General features: G+C 45.9%; 2 protein-coding genes and 1 long non-coding RNA gene across 3 annotated transcripts; 1 reads left to right on the top strand and 2 right to left on the bottom strand.

The window, feature by feature from the left end:
- Positions 1 to 213: 213 nt before the first annotated feature.
- LOC143030500 (uncharacterized) lies at positions 214 to 4,073 on the bottom strand. Its single transcript, XM_076193649.1, has 5 exons — positions 3,995 to 4,073; positions 3,519 to 3,605; positions 1,273 to 1,401; positions 448 to 578; positions 214 to 300 (listed from the first exon to the last, which is right to left on the bottom strand). The coding sequence occupies exons 1-5, from the start codon at positions 4,071 to 4,073 to the stop codon at positions 214 to 216; spliced, it is 513 nt and encodes a 170-aa protein (XP_076049764.1).
- An 8,212-nt stretch (positions 4,074 to 12,285) lies between these two features.
- LOC143030865 (uncharacterized) lies at positions 12,286 to 17,889 on the bottom strand. The gene is made up of 4 exons (XR_012966939.1): positions 17,801 to 17,889; positions 16,624 to 16,740; positions 12,715 to 12,855; positions 12,286 to 12,387 (listed from the first exon to the last, which is right to left on the bottom strand). It is a non-coding gene; the product is annotated as an uncharacterized LOC143030865 (long non-coding RNA).
- A 2,933-nt stretch (positions 17,890 to 20,822) lies between these two features.
- LOC143030501 (uncharacterized) lies at positions 20,823 to 22,491 on the top strand. The gene is made up of 4 exons (XM_076193650.1): positions 20,823 to 20,909; positions 21,018 to 21,314; positions 21,579 to 22,141; positions 22,254 to 22,491. The coding sequence occupies exons 1-4, from the start codon at positions 20,823 to 20,825 to the stop codon at positions 22,489 to 22,491; spliced, it is 1,185 nt and encodes a 394-aa protein (XP_076049765.1).
- Positions 22,492 to 26,396: the final 3,905 nt, after the last annotated feature.

The raw sequence follows: 26,396 nt of genomic DNA on the forward strand, positions 1-26,396 counted from the left end.
TTTCCTGTGTCTTACCATCAGTAAGAATTGGTTTGATATTGTGCTTAACATTGCGTTAAAATCAGACTAATCAAGTTGAAGGTAAAGAATCGATCAAGGAGTACGAGCGTGATATAAGAAAATAGTATCCTAAAGCATCTCTATATAACATCTTCCATATAGTGTACTCACTCTCGCAACAGATGCATTTATCGTGGGTGCAGAAAGGTTGGCCTACACCCAAGACTTTTGTGCCACAATCTTTCGAGCGGTGTCGACAAGTTCCACCTTCCCTTTGGCATTTGTTCTTTGTCTCGCATTCTGACATGGGAAGCAAATCATAAATTGTATTATTCGTGAACTCCTATTTGGAAGTCCAAGCCAATGTTGAAAGTACAGGGTGCTCACTGTAATGTTCATTTAAAAGATGTAAAATATGTTTGAGGTGAGACAAATATATGTGGATACATCGGTGTAGGTGACACTCGTACAAGGAAAAGGCTTTCTATCCCTACCTTCAACAGGGGTCGACGTCGTAGCTGTGGTGGTTGAGGGTGATGTGGTTACAGAGGTAGACGATTCTGTGGAGGTGGATATTTCTGTAAAAATAAATGTTGTTATGATCATTGTTCATTCGTTGAAGAAATTCTCTGAAGAAATAGACTGGGATGTGATATTCATGAAGAAAAAAACTGTGTGGATAGGTGGGTGTATTTGGTATAGAGAAAAGGCTTTCTATTCTTACCTTCAACAGAGGTATAGTAGCATAGTAGCATTCAGCTAAGGCTTTAGGGACTGTGTTGGGGTACCCTTACGGATTAGAGCCAATTATAAAATGTCTATGTTAGAACAAAATCTCGACACCTAATTTTGTAAAGGCTGATCTCTTTCTTTTTACGTTACACTTTACTACAAGTCTACATTAACGCATACGAGTTGAACTTTGTGATAATGTCTTTGTTGATATACACAAAAAATTATGACTTAATTATTTTAAGTGTGGTTGCAAATCCACGGATATACAGGATAAATGATGGACTTTATGTAATCTTAAATTGCATGCAGGATATCATGGCACCTGAAAACATATCTATAAGGGCGCTGTTGGTACCAGTATTAATATTGATAGTTTGCATTATATATTTATTGAAAACAATATAGACAAGCTGGAAATGATGCCAAACTAATCATATTTGAAAGGACTTGAAATAACTTTTGACGTCATGTGTGGTGAAAGCAGCCTTCCAGATATCTTATGGGAGAAAGAGAAGACGCTGGCCTGAGGAAACTTACCCAAACAACACTGACATGTATCATCGGCGCAGAACGGTCTGCCTCTGCCGATGACCTCCGTGCTGCAACCTGCTTCCAAGGGTAGGCATACTCCTTGACGTTTAGCGCAGGGTGTCTTTGTCTCACACTCTGGCAAGAGGTTAATCAGTTATCAATATAAGATTTTACTTAAGCGCGACTACAGCTTTACTTTGATCCCGTTTGCAAAGCAAGTATACTAAGTACGAAGTACCTGACTAAGATGTTACTATGTTCAATACTTGTGTTCTATCATCTTTGATTGAGATTTGGTGGTACTTGTGTCTACACTATAGGAAACAAAAGTCCTAACTGATATGTGGTTGTAGGTTGTCCACATGATACACGAGGTTGCTTCCAAGATGCATGCACTCTCCGATGTCATGATGTGTCTTTTGTGTAGCCCACCGTCTGTAATTTTCAGATTGACTGGTTCAGCCTTACTGTGGCTTAGAATAATTTTCTTAAACGTTGTGTCATTTCTCGCAACAATAATCACCCATCCTCCCACTTTGTCCTAATCTACTACCAACATTGGAATGCAATGCATTCAACTGTTGTGTTACTCCATATACAGAAGGTGTACTAGATAGTAGACGTGCTGAATCTCCCTTTTCGTAATGGTCGAGCGCTTATTGTGTATAATTTATTTATGTTTTATCTATTCGTTTCTTTAATTGTCAACCAAGTTCCTCAACTAAAATTAGTGATGGAATGTGGTGCCCTCAACTGCCATCTCTTTTATATATACATGGTGTATTAAGTGGGAGTCGTGCAGGTGTATAACCTGAATCACCCAGTTCGTAATAGTGTGCGTTTGCATGTTTGTTTGTGTGCATGTATGTGTATGTGTGTGTGTTTGTGTGTGTGTATGTGTGTGTGTGTGTATGTGTGTGTAATGATAATAATAATGATAATAATAATAATAATAATAATAATAATAATAATAATAATAATAATAATAATAATAATAATAATAATAATAATAATAATAATAATAATAATAATAATAATAATAATAATAATAATAATAATAATAATAATAATAATAAAAAGTTGATTTCAATTGCAGTAGTACACTGAGAATAATACATTACAAAAGCTGATTAAAAATATAAAACTTAGAGCATATACGCGGTACAAGTTTACATAGAGTTGATTATGTGCACAATGGATGGGATGGCACTGTTTTTGTAGCGGTCAGTCCTTGGCGCTTTGATTGGTACGAGCCTATTTCTGTGTCTAGTGGCGTGGCGAGTTGGTGGAGCGTCGGGAGGGGGGAAGTGACGTTGTCTAGGGTGGGAAAGCAGGCTTTCCCCAAATTTTTTTAGTGCCACACCGTGTCGCTGTGACACCCTAGATAGAGTAAGGGTGGCAAGAGCGTGGTCGTAACCGCTGTACTCCACGCCCAGGATAATCTTGCACGCTCTCTTTTGTACCCTCTCCAACTTTTGTCTCTGTGTGAGGGTGAGTGAGCTGGACCAGGCTGGTGAGGCATACATGAGGGTGGGGAGTATGAAGGTTTTGTAGACCTCCTGTAGCTCAGATGTAGATGCTCCTAATGATTTTAACCTGCTCAGCACACACAGTTTGTAAGTGTGTGCGTGTGTGTGTGTGTGTGTGTGTGTGTTTGTGTGTGTGTTCGTGTTTGTGTGTGTGTTTGTGTTTGTGCATGTGAATGTGCGTCTGGGTGTCTACGTAATTGTACTTACCTAATTGTAGTATACAGAAAAAGTACAATACTCCTGTGGTATTTGTTATTCCTCTCCAATTAATCATATCTAGTTCCAAATTCATGGATGGCTCCAACTTGGTCTTTATCTCTATTTTCCAATTACTATATTTTGGTTTGATTTCATGTATTGTTTTAGTTTTGGTTATATTGCCTCCTAAACCATTGCAAGTATTTATGCATTTTCATAGAAAAAAGAATTTGTTTAAATCCTTTAGACATTTAATTGAGTTCTTTTTATGTTCTCTTAAAGCTTTCCCATTCCTAATCAGGAGACTACTTCTGCCAATATAGTTGCATTCGTCGTGGCGACAGAACGGTTTGCATACTACAGGCAATTATTTGATTTAGACGCTGAATACAGTCTACCGGTATATACCACCGTGTGGAAGTTATGTTGACTAAAAATCGTGAGGGTGGGCGGGACTGCGTTTGTATAAATGGATAGGTGTAAGAGATAGATGTAATACACGGGAAAAAGAAATTGTACTCCTACCTTTAAAAGCAGTGGAAGTTGGGGTGGTCATAATGGTAGAGGTTGATGGTGTGACAGAAGTAGACGACTGTGTCGATGTAGATGGTGCTGTAAAGGTAATTGTTTTGATTACTATTCTTTTACACAAGTTGAACCATAATGGTAAATGAAATTCAGACGGAGACATGATGTTTTCTTTTTCCTTTTAGATTTCTAGTCATAATAACTTTCGGAGGTATGAGGTGATGGGATCATCCAGGTAAAAACACCCAATTTAACGGGGTTAGTGTTAGTGGGAGGGAAGGATGGCTCTGCAGGGAGAATAAAAGAACAGTGGAAGCGGACCTGGACTTCGGACTATTTGACCCTACTGTCACCATGTCCTGGTCGGGGTTAGACCATCACTTCCAAAAGTGGTGCTCTCATCTCCTCGTCTACCACACGACTGTACAAACATGCGACTGTAATGAATGTGAAATCTTTATAAGCCTCCATACCTCTTACGCATGTACAGCCGGTCAGACACCATTTGCCAGGGATTACATCTGCTTGATCTACAACCTCGCCCACGCACATTCCGGATCTCTCTTGGCATCTCCTGTCTTGCATGCACTCTGCCAAAACAAAATATAACAATCAACACCTCATTCATTTATACTAAGGACCACTGCAATCATGGACACTCAGTGACGGCCAGTTAACACAAGGCTAAATTGGAGTCATTGACATCACGAATGAGCACACAAATTTTCTTACTTATGCAGCAGACGCAGACGGGCCTGCTGGGGCATAGACTCGAGTCACGATACTCGTCCAGAGTGCATTTTTCTTTACGCCGGTTTATGCATCGCCCTCCCATTCGTGTACACGGTTTTTCCTGAGGACACCTTCTGAGGTCTGGTGGTAGTAGAGAAAAGCATGTCATCATGTTGGTTTCGTTGTTACTGATATGGATGTAATGAAAGTGTATTCGGTCAAATCAGTTACCCCTTTGAACAGCATGAATGGAAGTATCTGCAGTGAAGACACGTAGACATGTCCACGCTGGGGACGTTAGTTTATGCAAGACTGACAAGCTGTGGTGGGTCATGTTGATGTTATGAAACAATTAACCCTACTTACCTTTAACGCACGTGCAATTACTGCCACACAGGTTGGTATCGATTATGTCTCGGGGATTATCAACATGATCCACGCACATTCCGTCCCTATCGATACATTTGTTGTCTTGGAAACATCCTGATAAAAGAAAACGTAAGAGATTATCATGGTGAGTTATTGGATTAAAGTTAGATGTGCAACAAAGGTCTATTAATATTTCATATACCCATTTTCTTCAAAGGGATCTCAAGAAAAGTACAGCTAATAATTGTGTAGTGTAAGTACGTTTGACGCAGACACAGCCTTCCATGCACTTGGCTTTGACCACTTTCATAGTGGGGTCGACCTCGTCGTGGTGTACACATTCCCCGTCCTTCTTTAGGCAACTTTCGGACGTTGTGCAGTCTGCATAAAGGTAAAATGAGAGAAAACCATGAGAATTATAAAAAAGGAAGAGAAGCAAAACAAAAGATAAAGGATGCATAAAAAAGAAAGCAAATGTAAAATGGGGGAAGAGTATGAGAAAACTTTGAAAGTGTGATATACTGTAATATGCGCTGGAGACGAGCACAATATGCAATAGTGTGCAATGATGTAATGGCGTGCTCTGACCAACAGCGAGGCCCCCGGTCAAAAAGCTCTTTCATACACCCAACAAAAGCTACCTTCTCTTTTGTATGCTTATAGCATCTAGCACCTTCGCCCACGGGCCAGTTACTCTTTAGACTCCTTGGGGACATGTCGTGCCTCTTCTGTACGCATAACCTACTGATTAATAAACTCACGAATCGTACAACCTGTTTCACTGATGCCCCAGGCAACTTTACTTACGAACATGGCGCAGTGAGTAGGATACTTGCAATTAATTGCAATTACAAGCACCCTTGCAACGTACAACAGTGAAACATAAGCACGGTTCGTTAATCGGTGGCGTGGAAGCGAACGAGTGACAGAAACGCGACACTTCAGGATCCGGTGGTGCTTACGTGAACGAGGTGTTGAAGGAAACCGCAATAGTGCACACTTATGACCGTGCAGTGCAGTACAGTTCAGTGAAGCCCTACCGTGTGACACGCTTTGGTGGCCCCTTAGAGGAGCGAACAAACAGGCCTTTCATCCCAACCCTACGGATACACTGTCTCTCGGTAGAGCGGTCTCGACACAACCGCGACCAACATAGAGAACGACGCTGACGTCAACGCAACACCCCAGCTGACTGACGTAGACCGCACCGCCAAGCCCGGTCCATGAATCACCTTTGTCGCTAGAGGGCGACGTCAAATTACCCGCCCCGCCCAAGCTCACACCAAACGTGACGTTTCCGCGGGATGGCTGCGGCGACGTTGGGCTTCGCCTAGCGGTGAAACAAGACGCACAGAGGGAAGACCCTGCGAAAGTTGACGCAATGGCGAAGACCCTGCAACAAGTCCTAGCCCTTGTCACCCGCTCGACATCCCCTCCATCGAGGCCTCAGCCGATTCTATTCGTCCCGGCCTTGCCTGTAACCGGAGCGCCGCCCGCCCCTCAGCCGCCGGGTAACCTGACGGTTCCGTGCTCGCCGCCGTTGCAGTCCGACGCCCATTTCCAGTCGTTCCTGTCGTGGCGCCGCGGCTGGGCCGACTACGTCGCTATGGCCAGCGTCAATAGGATGCCGCACGACTTACAGCTTACACAAGTCAGATCGTGCTTGTCTCTCGGCGTACAGGCGGTTTTGCGGAACTCACTGGACACCCCCCACGATACCCCGCTCTCGGCCGACGAAGTGCTGGACCGGCTGGAACTCCACCTCCGAGACGCGCTAGTCGAGGTCCTCCGCCGCCGTGATCTATTGCAATGCAGGCAAGCGCAAGGCGAGTCCTTCGACGACTTCTACGGCCGCGCCAAGCACAAGGCCTGGTAGGTAGACCTGTGCGCCGTAGGCGCCGTCGCTTGCGCGGAGGCCCAGATGAAAACGGTCATACTCATGGCCGTCGGGGAAGAGGAACTCGTACAACGCATCAGCTTCCTCCCCGCAACCGGGTCACTGCAGGAAGTAGTGACCAACTGGCGCTCGAACGAGTCGGCGAGGGGGACAGTTTTGGAGCACCAGGGCAACTCGCATGTGTGCACCGTCTGAGCATATAAAAATGCTCAACGCCAGGCGTGCGCACCCCCACGTCAGCCGCCTCCCGCGCCCTCCTTGCGACCTGGTGACACCTACTGCCTCCAGAGAGACGCGGCTCTGCAAGGTGTGGCTAACTGTGTTAAAGTGGTGGATGGTATCCTCCTGTTCGACGAAGGCCTCCCCGCCCACTTCCGGAGGATCCACCACATGCTTACCAGATGCCGCAGCCACGGCATCACCCTTAACAAGAAGAAATTCACGGTCGTCAACCCCAGCGTCAGGTTCTGTGGCTACCGCCTCTCCGCCGACGGTATATCCGCCGACGAGGACAAGGTAAGGGCTATACTTGACCGATCTACATTCTTTCATAGGCTTGGCGAACCAACTGGCGGACTTCACTCCGGCCATAACAGCGGCGGCTCAACTTTTACGGCCTCTGCTGAGTCCCAAGCGCTCATTCACTTGGACCACGGATCACGACAAGGCTTTCGCCGACGGCAAGCGAGCTCTGTACTGGCGCCCTTTTACCCCATCCTGCTAGTGGTACTGCAGCCGGATGCGTCGCGCCTATACATCATGGGGTACGCTATCCGCTAGAACCACAGTCAGGGGCACCTGCATCTCGTCCAGTGTGCCATTCGGTTCCTGACGGGCGCCGAAACCCCATACGTCACGATTGAATTGAAGATGCTTGCTGCCACGTGGGCCGCGTCCAAATGCAAACTGTACCTGCTTGGATTTCCCCACTTCATGTTGCTGACGGACCATCGTCCGCTCATTCCCATTCTTAACTCATACACCCTGGACACCGTCGAGAACCCCCACATACAGCAGCTCAAGGAGAGGCTCTCGCCCTTCGTCTTCACGGCGATGTGGTGCGGCGGGAAGTAGTTCTGCATACCTGACGTCCTCTCACAAGACCCGGTCTCCCGCCTTACGCCGGAGGACGACACCGACTGCCACAAGGACGCCGCGCATGTCAGGAGCGTTGTCGCCGGCAACGATGTCGCTCGCGGTGATGGCCCGTCGTCCAACGCCAACAAGACGGTCCAAAACCCCGGGCCGCGGGCACGGGTGGACCCCGCCTACGGCCACTTGGTTACCTGCGTGTCCTCCGGATTCCCGTCCAACCGCCTCGCCTTGCCCAGCTCCGTCCTCCTGTACTGGTGCTCCGGGACGCCCTCTCTGCCGATGGGGACCTGTTACTCTACGGCCAGCATATCGTTGTTCCGCCGCTCTACGAAGAACGCGATTACCCGCCTCCACGACAGCCACCGCGGCGTGGAAGCCACCAAGCGACGGGCTGAAGAAGCGATATTCCTGCCCAGCATTGACTCCGACATCAAGAGCACGGTGGAGGCCTGCGAGCCATGCCAGGTGCTGCGCCTCAGCCATCAGCATGAGCCTCTGCTGTGTGACGACCACCCCACCGGGGCCTTCGAGTCCGTGTCTGCTGACTTCTTTCACGTCGCAGGAAAGTCCTTCCTGGTTTTAGCACCTCATCCTTAAGACCACACCTTCCGGCAAGAACCACTGCGAGGAGTTCGACCGCGGTCTCCGTCCCAGGCCAGCCACTCACCCGCCCAGGTCCTGTACGGTCGATCCTTCCGCACATGCGTCCCGGCCCACTCGGAGTCCTTCTCGGTGGAATGGCAAGCGCGCTCGGAGGAGTACGATCGCCGCCCGCAGCTCGGGTCACCCAGATACGACAAGAACGCCCGGCCCCTCCCCGACCTGACCGCCGGCCAACGCGTGCGGATTCAGGACCAGGGACTACGAAATTGGCCTCCCGAGCGGGAGAATCTGGTGGCGTAATCGGCGACACCTCCGCCCGGTGGCCCCGCCCCTCTGCGACGCCGCCACTGTCACGCCACATCCCTCGATGGTGGACCTGCGGCTCTCGTGCGCGAACCCACTCGCCCACCGCCGCTCGCCTCGCCTCACGGATACCAGGTGTGGTAAAGTGTAATTGGCATAGGAAACTAACACACTTTGCAATGGTGTGCAATGCTGTATGGCGTGCTCTGACCAACAGCGACGACACCGGACGAAAAGCCCTTTCATACATCCAACAAAGGCTCCCTTCTCTTTTGTGTGCTTACAGCATCTAGCACCTTCGCCCACGGGCTAGTTACTCTTTAGACTCCTGTGACACATGTCGTGCCTTCTCTGTACGCATAACCTACCGATTGATAAACCCACGAATCGTAAAACCTGTTTCACTGCTGGCCCAAGCAACTTTGCTTGCGAACAGAAAGCAATAAAAAGATGTTTAGGAAAGAAATCAAGGGAGGATGGGGAGGTGAGTCAAGTAGAGGAGAAAAAGTAAAAGTTGTAGATGGACAGATCTTGACGGAAGAGGAAGCGGTAAGGGGAAGATGGGTGGAGTATTTCAGAGAGCTATTGAATGTGAAGGAGGATGGGGAGGGATTGGTGGTAGCAGTGGGAGGCGCTATGAAAATGACGGTGATGGAAGAGGAAAAGGGAGGACATAAGGTGCAAGTAGCTCTGAAAATGATGAAAACAGGTAAAGCTCCTGGATTAGATGGGTGCCATGCGAAGTGTCTGAGGAAGGTAGTTACAGTAATAATTGACTGGCTGTGAGGTTGTTTAATGTATGTGTAAGGGAGAGTAGAGTCTCATAGGACTGGTGAAGTGCTTGTATAGTTTCGCTTTACATGGGAAAAGGGGACAAATATGTGTGTAGCAGTTTTGACGAGAGTAGTACAGGCTGTGTTAGAATGGAAAATGGAGAGAGCCAATGGTGTGAGGTAAAGGTGGGACTGCGTCAGAGCTGTGTCATGTCGCCATGGCTGTTCAATGTGTACGTGGACGGAGTGCTGCGGGAGCTAAAGGCAAGGCAATGGGCAGGGAACTGAAGATTGTTAAAGTGGAGAAGAGTTGGAAGTGATCAAGTTGTTGTTTGCTGACGACACTGCGTTCGTGGCAGAGTCGGAGGAGGAATTAAGGAAATTAGTGATGGGGTTTAGAAAGGTATGTGATAGGATAAAGTTGAAGGTAAATGTGGGTAAAATCAAGGTGATGAGATGTACTAGGTTAGAGGAAGGCTGTTAATTGGAAGGAAATCTAAAAAGAGAGAGGTTAGAGAAAGTGGAAAGCTTTAGGTATTTGGGATCGCATGTGGCAGGAAAGGGAGATATGAAGGTGGAGGTAAATTGTAGATTGAGAGAAGTAAGTAAATGCTTTGGGGATATTAAAAAGTGTTATAAGAAATAGGCAAGTGGGAATGGATGCAAAGAGGAGATTGATGAAGGGGTGATTGCGCGACGGTATTGTATGTGGCAGAGACTTGGATCTTAAGAGAGCCAGAGAAGAATATATTAAATGTGTTTGAGACGAAATGTCTGAGAGATATGGTAGGAGTTACTAGGTTGGATAGAGTGAGAAACGAGGAGGTGATAATGAGAACGGGAGGGGAAAAGGAAGTGGTAGATAGAGCTGGTGAAAGATTATTAGGATATCTGGATACATAGAAAGAATGAGAGGTGAAAGATTAGTAAAAGAGGTGTGGAAGGCAGAGGTGCGGAAAGTGAAGTTGAGGGGACGACTGAGGATGAGATGGATGGATGGTGTTAAAGGGGAGTTGAACACGACGGGAATATTTGTTAAGCAAGGAAAGGAGAAGGCAAGAGATAGGAATGAGTGGAGAATGACTGTGTATGGAACATACTGTTATGGAAGGGAAGGAGGTATGGGGGATGGGGATTAGGGAGTGTTAATGTGTGAATGATATTTTGACGCAGCCCGAAGGGATTTCTCGCTGTCTTCTCTTTTTCTGCATGAGGAGACGGTGAGGGGGTCGACGATTAAGTGAAGCCTCCTTGCTGTGATTGTAGTGTGTCTTGCTGCATTGCGTTTGACCCAGAACAGTTGGCGGATGCAGGGGTGACCCGTTATCTATCAGGAACTGAGATGGGAGGGGTAGAAAGGGTGGTGGAATAGGGGGAGTCAAATGGGTGGGAATAGGTACTATGTGCCTCTGAATTAGCTGCCTCCCTTATAAGAGGGCTAAAACTCTAGGTATATAGAGATAGATCAAAAGACATTGTCATTTGCTGTGTCGTACCATCAGTAAGAATTAGCTTGATATTATGTTTGATATTGCGTTAAAACCAGACTTATCAAGTTGAAGATAAAGAGCCGATCAAGGAGTAGGAGCGTGATATAAGAAAATAGTATCCTCATGCATCTCTATATAACATATCCCATATACTGTACTTACTCTCGCAACAGATGCATTTATCGTGGCTGCAGAAAGGTTGGCCTACACCCAAGACTTTTGTGCCACAAACTTTCGAGGGGTTTCGACAAGTTCCACCTTCCCTTTGGCATTTGTTCTTTGTCTCGCATTCTGACATGGGAAGCAAATAATAAATTGTATTATTCGTGAACTCCTATTTGGAAGTTCAAGCCAATATTGAAAGTACAGTGTGCTCACTGAAGTGTTCATTTGAAAGATGTAAGATATGTTTGAGGTGAGATAAGTTTATGTGGATACATCGGTGTAGGTGACACTCGAACAAGGAAAAGGCTTTCTATCCCTACCTTCAACAGGGGTCGACGTCGTAGCTGTGGCGGTTGAGGTTGATGTGGTGACAGAGGTAGACGATTCTGTGGAGGTGGATGATTCTGTAAAAATAAATGTTGATATGATCATTGTTCATTCGTTGAAGAAATTCTCTGAAGAAATAGACTGGGACGTGATGTTCATAAAAAATCCGTGTAGATAGATGGGTGTATTTGATATAGAGAAAAGGCTTTCTATTCTTACCTACAACAGGGGTCGACGTTGTCATGGTCGTGGAGGTGGTTGGTAGTTCTTCTGTGGGATGTGGACAACCTTGACTTAGTTCATGGTATACTGGATGATTTAATAGAATCATTTGGTGTTGGTGCAATGGACAATTTAGTAGATATTATGTAATACAAGATCCCTCTTGCAATAAAAAGTATACTCCATTGTAGGAAGAAAATTATGAAATTAGAAGAAAACCAGAGATGTGGCACACATAAGAAAATATAATCAATTGGACAAAAAGTGAATCAGGCTTATCTAGTTTTCTTTTTTCAAAATCTTTTTCTCCTCTGTTTTGCTCTACACTTTACTACAAGTCTGCATTAATGAAATCTAATTCAATTTTGTGATCATTTGTGTGCGTTGATATGCACTAAACCTGACATGACGTAATATTCGATATATGATTGTAAACCCACGAATATACAGGATGAATAGTGGACTGAATATAAATGTATAATCACAAATGAATGTATGCAGGGTATCATATCACTCTTAAGTATATCTATAAGGCCGCCAAGGGTTCCAGTATTAATTTTGGCATTTAGTCTGTATTGTAGATGTATTGCAAACAATTACATGGAAAACATTCAAATACAGAATACATAATTTATAGGAAAATTTTAATATTGCCAAACTATTAAGGTTTGAAACGGCCTAGAGAAAGTCCTAATGAAAGTAGCCTTCCAGAAACCTTTTAAAAGAAGACAAGACGTTGGCCCAGGCCTGCGGAAACTTACCCAGACAACAGTGACATGTGTCATCGCCACAGAACGGTCTGCCTATGCCGATCACCTCTGTGCTGCAACTTGCCTCCAAGGGTTGGCAAAAACCTTTTCGTTTAGCGCAGGGTGTCTTTGTCTCACACTCTGGCAAGAGGTTAATCAATTATCAATACAAAATATGATTTAAGCGTGACTACAGTTTTACCTTGATCCCATTTGCAGCAGAATAAGTATACTGAGTGCAAAGTCCCTGGCCAAGATATTGCTGTGTGTGTGTGTGTGTGTGTGTGTATGTGTGTGTATTCACTTGGTCTTTGGATCACGTGTTGGACTCGTGATCGACAGCTATTTCCCTCCCGGAAAGAAACATTAATAGAGGAGGTTGTATATTGGTCCAGGGTCAGCAGTAAAGAGATCAATTGTGCATTCAGCAAAATCTCCTTTGACATGAAAATACTGAGCCTCCCTTACTTATGCAGCAGTGACAGACGGGCCTACTGGGGCACAGCGAAGAAACTGGAGTCTCGTTGGGCCCGCATCTTCTCTCGTTCCAGTTTATACATATTCCGCCAACGTTCGCGCACGGTTCCTCCTGAGGACAAGGCCTCCGGTCTGGGATGGATGTTGAAAAGGTCAAATTAATTAAACATCCATACTGGGCAACAAAGATAATAATGTAAAGTTACGTCTATGGACATTTGACCACTTCTCACACTGTATTTATGTTGGTTTATTCTTGTTTGTATATCTTTGCCAGTTTGTCCGATGTAAATTTTTGGCACTGCAGTCAAGGAATGGTGTATACGCAACCTTCAGTGTTATGTGGAGAAGTGGTCAAATGTCTAGTGGTGTTTTTGTTCATGTGAGGGACCAAGATCATGTAATTGACTGGAAAAATGCCAGTAAAATAACCTCTTGTAGTTCCTTTACTGAAAGGAACATCATTGAAACAAGCCACACAAAACAAACTTTTGACCAAAATATCAATCTAAGCTTAGGTATGTACAGGCTTGATAATTTTATTTCAAAGAAAATTATTACATGTTATCCTGCTCGGACATTTGGTCCATCTGTGACCTGAGGACTTTTGGTAATTTTCTCAGGCTTGTGTGATTCATCTTTCCGTGTTCCCTAAGATATTCTTACTTCTGTAGTATATATACTGTCTTTATTGTATTCCCTTGATGATGTCTTAAATAGACGAAAATGTTCGGAATACGCGTCTTATTTAGCAGTGTTTTTTTCTGGGGGTATTGGCTGCATGTTATTGTGGTAAAGTACTATGCAGTTGATACTTTAGGGTCTATATGGGGCGCCCCTTCGGACCAGATAGAGGAAAACTCTGTTCATAGAGAAATGATGACACTTTTATACTACTACTATCCCTCCGTTATGCTGTCCCCCAACCCCTTTGTTACTGCCCTGTACCATTTCTCTGAATATTCATTTCCTTTTTTCGCCTACCCTGTGGTGGGGGAAGAGAATGCTACCACCGAGTTTTTCCACTTGAGTCATAAAAGGTGACAAAAGACGGGACGGGGGATGGGATTAGGAGTCCTACTACCTGTAGCCCCAAAAGGGGAATTCCCCCCCCCAAAAAAAAAGTGAAGCCAAAAGAGGATCTGGGATTTTTCCAAACAGTACCCTAAGGTTTGGGTCTTTTAATGTGCGTGGATGTGGTACAGATGAAAGTAAAAGGGAAGAGATAGGCAGTATGTTTGTGAAAAGAAAGATGGATGTGCTGGCTTTGAGTGAAATTAAAATGAAAGGAAGGGCAACTGTGAGTTTGGGAGTGTAGCTGGGAGGTACTCAGGAGTGAAGAGGGGACGAGGGAGAGAAGGGGTGGCTATACTACTAAGTGAAGAAATAAGTAAGCGGGTAGTGGAGTGGAAGGAGGTTTCATCAAGCTGGGAAGGGAGATGTGGATTTTTGTAAGTGCGTATGGACCTGGTAGTGAGAAGAGCGTAGAGGAAAGGGAGGCTTTTTGGGTAGATACAAATGAGTGCATAGAAGGATTAGGGAGAAATATCAATGTAGTTGTATTGGGAGACCTTAATGCTAGGATAGGAAATGAACCAATAGACGGAGTGATTGGGAAGTATGGAGTTCCAGGTAAAAATCGTAGTGGAGAAATGATGGTCGAGGTGTGTCTTGAAAAAGAGCTGATGATAGCAAATACAGTGTTTAGGAAGAAAGTCAAGCATAAGTACACATGGGAGAGGGTGGTGAATGGAAGGGTGGCAGATAGAGCGTTAATGGACTATATAGTGGTGACCAGGAGTATGGTAAGAAGAGTTAAGGATGCACATGTTCTAAGGGGAGAGAGTGGAGGAATATCAGATCATTTTCTGGTGAAAGGTAAAATAAGAGTGGAAAATAGGTAGAGAAAGAGGAAAAGGGCAGAAGGTAGGGAGGTACTTAGAGTGAACTGCTTAAATGGGAAAAAAGGAGAAAGAGTATTAGAAGAGGCTGAAAGAGGAATGGGAGGGAGTAAAGGATAGAGTAGAACTAGGAGTGGAGGAGGAATGGGGATGGTTCAAGGAGGGAGTCATAAGGTGTGCAAAGATGATATGTGGAACAAGGAGGACGGGAGGAAGTAGAAGGAAGTATAGTGAGTGGTGGGATGAGGAAGCAAAGAAAGGTGTAGAAGAGAAGTTATGGTGGATTGGCTGGTGAGGTTATTTAATGATTGTTTAAGAGAGGGTACAGTGCCGGAGGACTGGAGGAGTGCCTGTATAGTTCCGCTTTACAAGGGAAGGGGGGACATGTGTGAGTGTAGTAGTTTCAGAGGGATGAGCTTGTTGAGTGTAGTTGGGAAGGTTTATGGGAGGGTCTTGATTGAGAGGATTAGGAGAGGAATAGAGGGAGTAATTGGTTAGGAACAGTGTGGGTTTAGGACAGGTAGGGGTTGTGTAGATCAGATTTCTATGGTAAGACAGATATGTGAGAAAGCTATAGGAAAAGGTAAGGATATTTTTTGGGGTTTTATGGATCTGGGAAGGGCTTACGACAGGGTAGACAGGAAGGCACTGGGGGAGATATTGCGGATATATGGGATTGTAGTAAAGATGTTAAGAGCAGTCAAGAGTTTTTTACGAGAGTAGTTGAGCCTGTGTTAGAATAAGGAATGGAGTGAATGGTTTGAGGTAAAGGTTGGACTTTGCCAGGGATGTGTAATGTCGCCTTGGCTGTTCAATCTATACATGGATGGAGTGGTGCGAGAGGTGAATGCAAGGGTAATGGGCCGGGGATTGGAGATGATTAAAGAAATTGGAGAAAAGTGGGAGGTGAGCCAGCTGTTTGCTGACGACACTGCGCTTGTAGAGGGATCAGAGGAGGGATTGAGGAAGTTAGTGACAGAGTTTGAGAAGGTGTGTGAAAGAAGGAAGCTGAAGATGAATGTGGGTAAAAGTAAGGAGAGGGAGAGAGTGACAGCAGGCTGGAAGTGGGCATTAAGAGTGAAATACTGGAGGAAGTGGATAGTTTTAGATACTTGGGTGCGAATGTGACAGGAAAGGGAGGAGCGGGGTGAAGGTAGAATGTAGATTAAGAGAAGCGAGTAATTGGATGCTAAGAGGAGGTTATATGAAGGAGTGATTGTACCAACAGCACTCTACGGGGCAGAAACATGGAACATGAGAGAGGAAGAGAGAAGGAGTTTGAATGTGTTTGAGATGAAATGTCTGAGAAGTATGATAGGTGTTACTAGGCTAGATAGAGTGAGAAATGAGGAGGTGAGGAGGAGAACAGGGGTGGAAAGGGAGCTGGGAGATAGGGTTGATGAAAGAGTATTAGGATGGTTTGGACACATGGAAAAAATGAGTGAAGAAAGATTAGTAAAAGAAGTGTGGAAGGCGGAGGTGGAAGGAGTGAATATGAGGGGGTGTCCTAAGATGAGATGGATGGATGGGATGAAAGGGGCATTACAAAAGAGAGGAATGTCTGTGGTGGAAGGACGGGAGAGGACAAAACATAAGGGTGAATGACGAGATCGAGAAGTTGGCAGGAGTGACGTGGCAGAGGATGGCACGGTCGTGTGAATCATGGAATGCTATGAAGGAGGCCTTTGTTCAGCAGTGGACTCAGGGTGGCTGATATGATTGATTGATACAGTTAGTGTATAATTAATACTTATACAATTATATGTATCATTTACTCTACAGTACAATTTCATATTTTCTTTCTAGTGTTATCGATACCTTTTATAATTAACATTGGGAAAATTATTTGTGATACGGATTTGTGTTGTTTGTAGTACCATAAATATAAAAACTTTGAGGGTTTCCGAAAAGAATGAGTTTTGAGTTTGTGTGCTTGCGCCTGCTGATATTATTTTTGGTTTAATGTACCCCAGTTCTGATAAGAGTAAAGTATTCTTACCTTTAACACATGTACAGCCTGGTCGGCAGAAAGGACCATGTATTATGTCTGCTTCGTTCTCGACTGTGGCAACGCAAATTCCAAATTTCAATGAGCAGAACTTCTCTTGGATGCATTCTATCAAAAGAAGGATTGTATGTATTAGTTGCATGTGAAAAGCGATCTAAATAACTACTTCACACACACACACACACACACACACACACACACACACACACACACACACACACACACACACACACACACACACACACACACACACACACACACACACACACACACATACTTACACACACACACACACACACACACACACACACACACACACACACACACACACACACACACACACACACACACACACACACATATATATTTATATACAACTCTCCAAGGGTGGGCTGAGGTTGAATGAATGAATAGGTTTAAAAGGTAAATAGTACATCTATCTCTTACGACTACTAGAAAGAGTACAACGGCGAGCTACAAAAGTGATTCCAAATATCAAAAATAAATCATATGAAAATCGACTAAAACATATTAATCTGTTTTCCCTAAAACAGCGTAGACTCAGAGGTGATTTGATACAGGTCTTTAAGATTCTAAAGGGAATTGAAAACATCAAAAGTGACAAAAATTTCAAACTGAATGAAAATCCGACAAGAATTAATGGTTTCAAACTGTCAGCAAATAGATTTAATTTGGAAGTGGGTAGAAACAACTTCCGTGTAGTTAATGAATGGAATAAACTTCCTGCAGAGGCAGTGTAATGTATTCAGTTCGAATCTTTAATATTCGTTTAGATAAGCACCTATGCAAGATGCTTTAATGCTTGCCATTTATTTCATATTATTTTTTCTATTATATATCTGTTTATTATTATATACTTGATTATCATTTATCATTATCTCTCAATTTCTTATTATTTACTATTTACCTGTTTGTTTATTGTCTAACTTTACCTATTCATCTATTACTATTCATATCATTAAATTTTTTATTGATTTACTTATTTATTTATTTGTTTATTTATTTGTTTATTTATTCATCTATTTATCATGATGATTTTTTCGCAACCGACCTAGTTATGGACCATAAGGTCTTCTGTCGGCATGCTCCTCCTTTGTAATCCTTTATATTCACTTATTCAACCAGGAAGAAGTATTTCTATTCTTACCTTCAACAGAAGTCGACGTTGTGGTGCTCGTAGCAGTAGAGGTTGATGATGTGACAGTAGTAGACGATTGTGTCGTGGTAGAAAGTACTGTCGAAATAGACATTTCTATTACAATTCTTCTAGACAAGTTGAACGATAGTGGTAAAAGAAATTCAGAGGGAGACATGAATCTATCTTATTTCATTTTGATGTATAGTCATAATAACTCCTGGAGGAATGGGGTCATTGGCTCATCTAGGTAAATCACCCAATTTAACAGGATTACTGTTAGTGGGAGGGAGGGAGTGATCTACAGGGAAAAGAAAATAACAGTGGACGCGGACTTAGATTTAAGACTATTTGACCTTACTACTATAATGCCCTGATCGGGTTTTGACCATTACTTCTAGAAGTGGTGTTCTAACTCTCGTCCATAGCACGGCTCTCCAAACACGGAACTGTAATAAATGTGCAATCTTTACAAACCTACATACCTCTTACGCATGTGCAGCCGGTCCGACACCATTCGCCAGGGATTACATCTGCTTGATCTGCAACCTCGCCCACGCACATTCCGGATCTTTCTTGGCATCTCCTGTCTTGGATGCACTCTGCCAAAACAAAAATATGACAATCTATACCTCATTCATTTATACCAAGGATCACTACAATTATGGACACTCAGTGACGGCCATATAACACAAGGCTAAATTGGAGTCATTGACATCACGAATGAGCACACAAATTTTCTTACTTATGCAGCAGACGCAGACGGGCCTGCTGGGGCATAGACTCGAGTCACGATACTCGTCCAGAGTGCATTTTTCTTTACGCCGGTTTATGCATCGCCCTCCCATTCGTGTACACGGTTTTTCCTGAGGACACCTTCTGAGGTCTGGTGGTAGTAGAGAAAAGCATGTCATCATGTTGGTTTCGTTGTTACTGATATGGATGTAATGAAAGTGTATTCGGTCAAATCAGTTACCCCTTTGAACAGCATGAATGGAAGTATCTGCAGTGAAGACACGTAGACATGTCCACGCTGGGGACGTTAGTTTATGCAAGACTGACAAGCTGTGTTGGGTCATGTTGATGTTATGAAACAATTAACTCTACTTACCTTTAACGCACGTGCAATTACTGCCACACAGGTTGGTATCGATTATGTCTCGGGGATTATCAACATGATCCACGCACATTCCGTCCCTATCGATACATTTGTTGTCTTGGAAACATCCTGATAAAAGAAAACGTAAGAGATTATCATGGTGAGTTATTGGATTAAAGTTAGATGTGCAACAAAGGTCTATTAATATTTCATATACCCATTTTCTTCAAAGGGATCTCAAGAAAAGTACAGCTAATAATTGTGTAGTGTAAGTACGTTTGACGCAGACACAGCCTTCCATGCACTTGGCTTTGACCACTTTCATAGTGGGGTCGACCTCGTCGTGGTGTACACATTCCCCGTCCTTCTTTAGGCAACTTTCGGACGTTGTGCAGTCTGCATAAAGGTAAAATGAGAGAAAACCATGAGAATTATAAAAAAGGAAGAGAAGCAAAACAAAAGATAAAGGATGCATAAAAAAGAAAGCAAATGTAAAATGGGGGAAGAGTATGAGAAAACTTTGAAAGTGTGATATACTGTAATATGCGCTGGAGACGAGCACAGTATGCAATAGTGTGCAATGATGTAATGGCGTGCTCTGACCAACAGCGAGGCCCCCGGTCAAAAACCTATTTCATACACCCAACAAAATCTACCCTCTCTTTTGTATGCTTATAGCATCTAGCACCTTCGCCCACGGGCCAGTTACTCCTTAGACTCCTTGGGGACATGTCGTGCCTCTTCTGTACGCATAACCTACTGATTAATAAACTCACGAATCGTACAACCTGTTTCACTGATGCCCCAGGCAACTTTACTTACGAACATGGCGCAGTGAGTAGGATACTTGCAATTACTTGCAATTACAAGCACCCTTGCAACGTACAACAGTGAAACATAAGCACGGTTCGTTAATCGGTGGCGTGGAAGCGAACGAGTGACAGAAACGCGAGACTTCAGGATCCGGTGGTGGTTACGTGAACGAGGTGTTGAAGGAAACCGCAATAGTACACACTTATGACCGTGCAGTGCAGTACAGTTCAGTGAAGCCCTACCGTGTGACACGCTTTGGTGGCCCCTTAGAGGAGCGAACAAAGAGGCCTTTCATCCCAACCCTACGGATACACTGCCTCTCGGTAGAGCGCTCTCGACACAACCGCGACCAACATAGAGAACGACGCTGACGTCACGCAACACCCCAGCTGACTGACGTAGACCGCACCGCCAAGCCCGGTCCATGAATCATCTATGTCGCTAGAGGGCGACGTCAAATTACCCGCCCCGCCCACGCTCACACCAAACGTGACGTTTCCGCGGGATGGCTGCGGCGACGTTGGGCTTCGCCTAGCGGTGAAACAAGACGCACAGAGGGAAGACCCTGCGAAAGTTGACGCAATGGCGAAGACCCTGCAACAAGTCCTAGCCCTCGTCACCCGCTCGACGTCCCCTCCATCGAGGCCTCAGCCGATTCTATTCGTCCCGGCCTCGCCTGTAACCGGAGCGCCGCCCGCCCCTCAGCCGCCGGGTAACCTGACGGTTCCGTGCTCGCCGCCGTTGCAGTCCGACGCCCATTTCCAGTCGTTCCTGTCGTGGCGCCGCGGCTGGGCCGACTACGCCGCTATGGCCAGCGTCAATAGGATGCCGCACGACTTACAGCTTACACAAGTCAGATTGTGCTTGTCTCTCGGCGTACAGGCGGTTTTGCGGAACTCACTGGACACCCCCCACGATACCCCGCTCTCGGCCGACGAAGTGCTGGACCGGCTGGAACTCCACCTCCGAGACGCGCGAGTCGAGGTCCTCCGCCGCCGTGATCTATTGCAATGCAGGCAAGCGCAAGGCGAGTCCTTCGACGACTTCTACGGCCGCGCCAAGCACAAGGCCTGGTAGGTAGACCTGTGCGCCGTAGGCGCCGTCGCTTGCGCGGAGGCCCAGATGAAAACGGTCATACTCATGGCCGTCAGGGAAGAGGAACTCGTACAACGCATCAGCTTCCTCCCCGCAACCGGGTCACTGCAGGAAGTAGTGACCAACTGGCGCTCGAACGAGTCGGCGAGGGGGACAGTTTTGGAGCACCAGGGCAACTCGCATGTGTGCACCGTCTGAGCATATAAAAGTGCTCAACGCCAGGCGTGCGCACCCCCACGTCAGCCGCCTCCCGCGCCCTCCTTGCGACCTGGTGACACCTACTGCCTCCAGAGAGACGCGGCTCTGCAAGGCGTGGCTAACTGTGTTAAAGTGGTGGATGGTATCCTCCTGTTCGACGAAGGCCTCCCCGCCCACTTCCGGAGGATCCACCACATGCTTACCAGATGCCGCAGCCACGGCATCACCCTTAACAAGAAGAAATTCACGGTCGTCAACCCCAGCGTCAGGTTCTGTGGCTACCGCCTCTCCGCCGACGGTATATCCGCCGACGAGGACAAGGTAAGGGCTATACTTGACCGATCTACATTCTTTCATAGGCTTGGCGAACCAACTGGCGGACTTCACTCCGGCCATAACAGCGGCGGCTCAACTTTTACGGCCTCTGCTGAGTCCCAAGCGCTCATTCACTTGGACCACGGATCACGACAAGGCTTTCGCCGACGGCAAGCGAGCTCTGTACTGGCGCCCTTTTACCCCATCCTGCTAGTGGTACTGCAGCCGGATGCGTCGCGCCTATACATCATGGGGTACGCTATCCGCTAGAACCACAGTCAGGGGCACCTGCATCTCGTCCAGTGTGCCATTCGGTTCCTGACGGGCGCCGAAACCCCATACGTCACGATTGAATTGAAGATGCTTGCTGCCACGTGGGCCGCGTCCAAATGCAAACTGTACCTGCTTGGATTTCCCCACTTCATGTTGCTGACGGACCATCGTCCGCTCATTCCCATTCTTAACTCATACACCCTGGACACCGTCGAGAACCCCCACATACAGCAGCTCAAGGAGAGGCTCTCGCCCTTCGTCTTCACGGCGATGTGGTGCGCCGGGAAGCAGTTCTGCATACCTGACGTCCTCTCACAAGACCCGGTCTCCCACCTTACGCCGGAGGACGACACCGACTGCCACAAGGACGCCGCGCATGTCAGGAGCGTTGTCGCCGGCAACGATGTCGCTCGCGGTGATGGCCCGTCGTCCAACGCCAACAAGACGGTCCAAAACCCCGGGCCGCGGGCACGGGTGGACCCCGCCTACGGCCACTTGGTTACCTGCGTGTCCTCCGGGTTCCCGTCCAACCGCCTCGCCTTGCCCAGCTCCGTCCTTCTGTACTGGTGCTCCGGGATGCCCTCTCTGCCGATGGGGACCTGTTACTCTACGGCCAGCATATCGTTGTCCCCGCCGCTCTACGAAGAACGCGATTACCCGCCTCCACGACAGCCACCGCGGCGTGGAAGCCACCAAGCGACGGGCTCAAGAAGCCATATTCCTGCCCAGCATTGACTCCGACATCAAGAGCACGGTGGAGGCCTGCGAGCCATGCCAGGTGCTGCGCCTCAGCCATCAGCATGAGCCTCTGCTGTGTGACGACCACCCCACCGGGCCCTTCGAGTCCGTGTCTGCCGACTTCTTTCACGTCGCAGGAAAGTCCTTCCTGGTTTTAGCACCTCATCCTTAAGACCACACCTTCCGGCAAGAACCACTGCGAGGAGTTCGACCGCGGTCTCCGTCCCAGGCCAGCCACTCACCCGCCCAGGTCCTGTACGGTCGATCCTTCCTCACATGCGTCCCGGCCCACTCGGAGTCCTTCTCGGTGGAATGGCAAGCGCGCTTGGAGGAGTACGATCGCCGCCCGCAGCTCGGGTCACCCAGACGCTCCGGCGATACGACAAGAACGCCCGGCCCCTCTCCGGGAGAATCTGGTGGCGTAATCGGCGACACCTCCGCCCGGTGGCCCCGCCCATCTGCGATGCCGCCACTGTCACGCCACATCCCTCTATGGTGGACCTGCGGCCCTCGTGCGCGAATCCACTCGCCCACTGCCGCTCGCCTCGCCTCACGGATACCAGGTGTGGTAAAGTGTAATTGGCATAGGAAACTAACACACTTTGCAATGGTGTGCAATGCTGTATGGCGTGCTCTGACCAACAGCGACGACACCGGACGAAAAGCCCTTTCATACATCCAACAAAGGCTCCCTTCTCTTTTGTGTGCTTACAGCATCTAGCACCTTCGCCCACGGGCTAGTTACTCTTTAAACTCCTGTGACACATGTCGTGCCTTCTCTGTACGCATAACCTACCGATTGATAAACCCACGAATCGTAAAACCTGTTTCATTGCTGGCCCAAGCAACTTTGCTTGCGAATAGAAAGCAATAAAAAGATGCTTAGGAAAGAAATGAAGGGAGGAAGGGGAGGTGAGTCAAGTAGAGGAGAAAAAGTAAAAGTTGTAGATGGACAGATCTTGACGGAAGAGGAAGCGGTAAGGGGAAGATGGGTGGAGTATTTCAGAGAGCTATTGAATGTGAAGGAGGATGGGGAGGGATTGGTGGTAGCAGTGGGAGGCGCTATGAAAATGACGGTGATGGAAGAGGAAAAGGGAGGACATAAGGTGCAAGTAGCTCTGAAAATGATGAAAACAGGTAAAGCTCCTGGATTAGATGGGTGCCATGCGAAGTGTCTGAGGAAGGTAGTTACAGTAATAATTGACTGGCTGTGAGGTTGTTTAATGTATGTGTAAGGGAGAGTAGAGTCTCATAGGACTGGTGAAGTGCTTGTATAGTTTCGCTTTACATGGGAAAAGGGGACAAATATGTGTGTAGCAGTTTTGACGAGAGTAGTACAGGCTGTGTTAGAATGGAAAATGGAGAGAGCCAATGGTGTGAGGTAAAGGTGGGACTGCGTCAGAGCTGTGTCATGTCGCCATGGCTGTTCAATGTGTACGTGGACGGAGTGCTGCGGGAGCTAAAGGCAAGGCAATGGGCAGGGAACTGAAGATTGTTAAAGTGGAGAAGAGTTGGAAGTGATCAAGTTGTTGTTTGCTGACGACACTGCGTTCGTGGAAGAGTCAGAGGAGGAATTAAGGAAATTAGTGATGGGGTTTAGAAAGGTATGTGATAGGAGAAAGTTGAAGGTAAATGTGGGTAAAAGCAAGGTGATGAGATGTACAAGGTTAGAGGAAGGCTGTTAATTGGAAGGAAATCTAAAAAGAGAGAGGTTAGAGAAAGTGGAAAGCTTTAGGTATTTGGGATCGCATGTGGCAGGAAAGGGAGAAATGAAGGTGGAGGTAAATTGTAGATTGAGAGAAGTAAGTAAATGCTTTGGGGATATTAAAAAGTGTTATGAGAAATAGGCAAGTGGGAATGGATGCAAAGAGGAGATTGATGAAGGGGTGATTGCGCGACGGTATTGTATGTGGCAGAGACTTTGAATTTAAGACAGGCAGAGAGGAAAATTAAATGTGTTTGAGATGAAATGTCTGAGAGATATGGTAGGAGTTACTAGGTTGGATAGAGTGAGAAACGAGGAGGTGATCATGAAAATGGGAGGGGAAAAGGAAGTGGTAGATAGAGCTGGTGAAAGATTATTGGGATATCTGGACACATAGAAAGAATGAGAGGTGAAAGATTAGTAAAAGAGGTGTGGAAGGCAGAGGTGCGGAAAGTGAAGTTGAGGGGACGACTGAGGATGAGATGGATGGATGGTGTTAAAGGGGAGTTGAACACGACGGGAATATTTGTTAAGCAAGGAAAGGAGAAGGCAAGAGATAGGAATGAGTGGAGAATGACTGTGTATGGAACATACTGTTATGCAAGGGAAGGAGGTATGGGGGATGGGGATTAGGGAGTATTAATGTGTGAATGATATTTTGACGCAGCTGGAAGGGATTTCTCGCTGTCTTCTCTTTTTCTGCATAAGGAGACGGTGAGGGGGTCGACGATTAAGTGAAGCCTCCTTGCTGTGAGTGTAGTGTGTCTTGCTGCATTGCGTTTGACCCAGAACAGTTGGCGGATGCAGGGGTGACCCGTTATCTATCAGGAACTGAGATGGGAGGGGTAGAAAGGGTGGTGGAGGGGAGTCAAATGGGTGGGAATAGGTACTATGTGCCTCTGAATTAGCTGCCTCCCTTATAAGAGGGCTAAAACTCTAGGTATATAGAGATAGATCAAAAGACATTGCCTTTTGCTGTGTCGTACCATCAGTAAGAATTAGCTTGATATTATGTTTGATATTGCGTTAAAACCAGACTTATCAAGTTGAAGATAGAGAGCCGATCAAGGAGTAGGAGCGTGATATAAGAAAATAGTATCCTCATGCATCTCTATATAACATATCCCATATACTGTACTTACTCTCGCAACAGATGCATTTATCGTGGCTGCAGAAAGGTTGGCCTACACCCAAGACTTTTGTGCCACAAACTTTCGACGGGTTTCGACAAGTTCCACCTTCCCTTTGGCATTTGTTCTTTGTCTCGCATTCTGACATGGGAAGCAAATCATAAATTGTATTATTCGTGAACTCCTATTTGGAAGTTCAAGCCAATATTGAAAGTACAGGGTGGTCACTGCAGTGTTCATTTGAAAGATGTAAGATATGTTTGAGGTGAGATAAGTTTATGTGGATACATCGGTGTAGGTGACACTCGAACAAGGAAAAGGCTTTCTATCCCTACCTTCAACAGGGGTCGACGTCGTAGCTGTGGTGGTTGAGGTTGATGTGGTGACAGAGGTAGACGATTCTGTGGAGGTGGATGATTCTGTAAAAATAAATGTTGATATGATCATTGTTCATTCGTTGAAGAAATTCTCTGAAGAAATAGACTGGGACGTGATGTTCATAAAAAATCCGTGTAGATAGATGGGTGTATTTGATATAGAGAAAAGGCTTTCTATTCTTACCTACAACAGGGGTCGACGTTGTCATGGTCGTGGAGGTGGTTGGTAGTTCTTCTGTGGGATGTGGACAACCTTGACTTAGTTCATGGTATACTGGATGATTTAATAGAATCATTTGGTGTTGGTGCAATGGACAATTTAGTAGATATTATGTAATACAAGATCCCTCTTGCAATAAAAAGTATACTCCATTGTAGGAAGAAAATTATGAAATTAGAAGAAAACCAGAGATGTGGCACACATAAGAAAATATAATCAATTGGACAAAAAGTGAATCAGGCTTATCTAGTTTTCTTTTTTCAAAATCCTTTTTCTCCTCTGTTTTTCTCTACACTTTACTACAAGTCTGCATTAATGAAATCTAATTCAATTTTGTGATCATTTGTGTGCGTTGATATGCACTAAACCTGACATGACGTAATATTCGATATATGATTGTAAACCCACGAATATACAGGATGAATAGTGGACTGAATATAAATATATAATCACAAATGAATGTATGCAGGGTATCATATCACTCTTAAGTATAACTATAAGGCCGCCAAGGGTTCCAGTATTAATTTTGGCATTTCGTCTGTATTGTAGATGTATTGCAAACAATTACATGGAAAACATTCAAATACAGAATACATACTTTATAGGAAAATTTTAATATTGCCAAGCCATTAATGTTTGAAACGG

This window comes from Oratosquilla oratoria, chromosome 12 (genome assembly GCF_046742065.1).
Source record: "Oratosquilla oratoria isolate Oo_2021 chromosome 12, ASM4674206v1, whole genome shotgun sequence".
NCBI lineage: Eukaryota > Metazoa > Arthropoda > Malacostraca > Stomatopoda > Squillidae > Oratosquilla > Oratosquilla oratoria.

Coding starts and splice junctions, on each gene's coding strand:
- LOC143030500 (XM_076193649.1), bottom strand. CDS start 4,073: ATGTGCGTGGGCGAGGTTGTAGATCAAGCAGATGTAATCCCTGGCAAA. Junction 579..1,272: donor TACATGTCAGTGTTGTTTGG/GTAAGTTTCCTC, acceptor TTATTTTTACAG/AAATATCCACCTCCACAGAA. Junction 301..447: donor CGAGTGTCACCTACACCGAT/GTATCCACATAT, acceptor TTCCCATGTCAG/AATGCGAGACAAAGAACAAA.
- LOC143030501 (XM_076193650.1), top strand. CDS start 20,823: ATGAAAACGGTCATACTCATGGCCGTCAGGGAAGAGGAACTCGTACAA. Junction 20,910..21,017: donor CAACCGGGTCACTGCAGGAA/GTAGTGACCAAC, acceptor GCTCAACGCCAG/GCGTGCGCACCCCCACGTCA. Junction 21,315..21,578: donor TATCCGCCGACGAGGACAAG/GTAAGGGCTATA, acceptor GCTATCCGCTAG/AACCACAGTCAGGGGCACCT.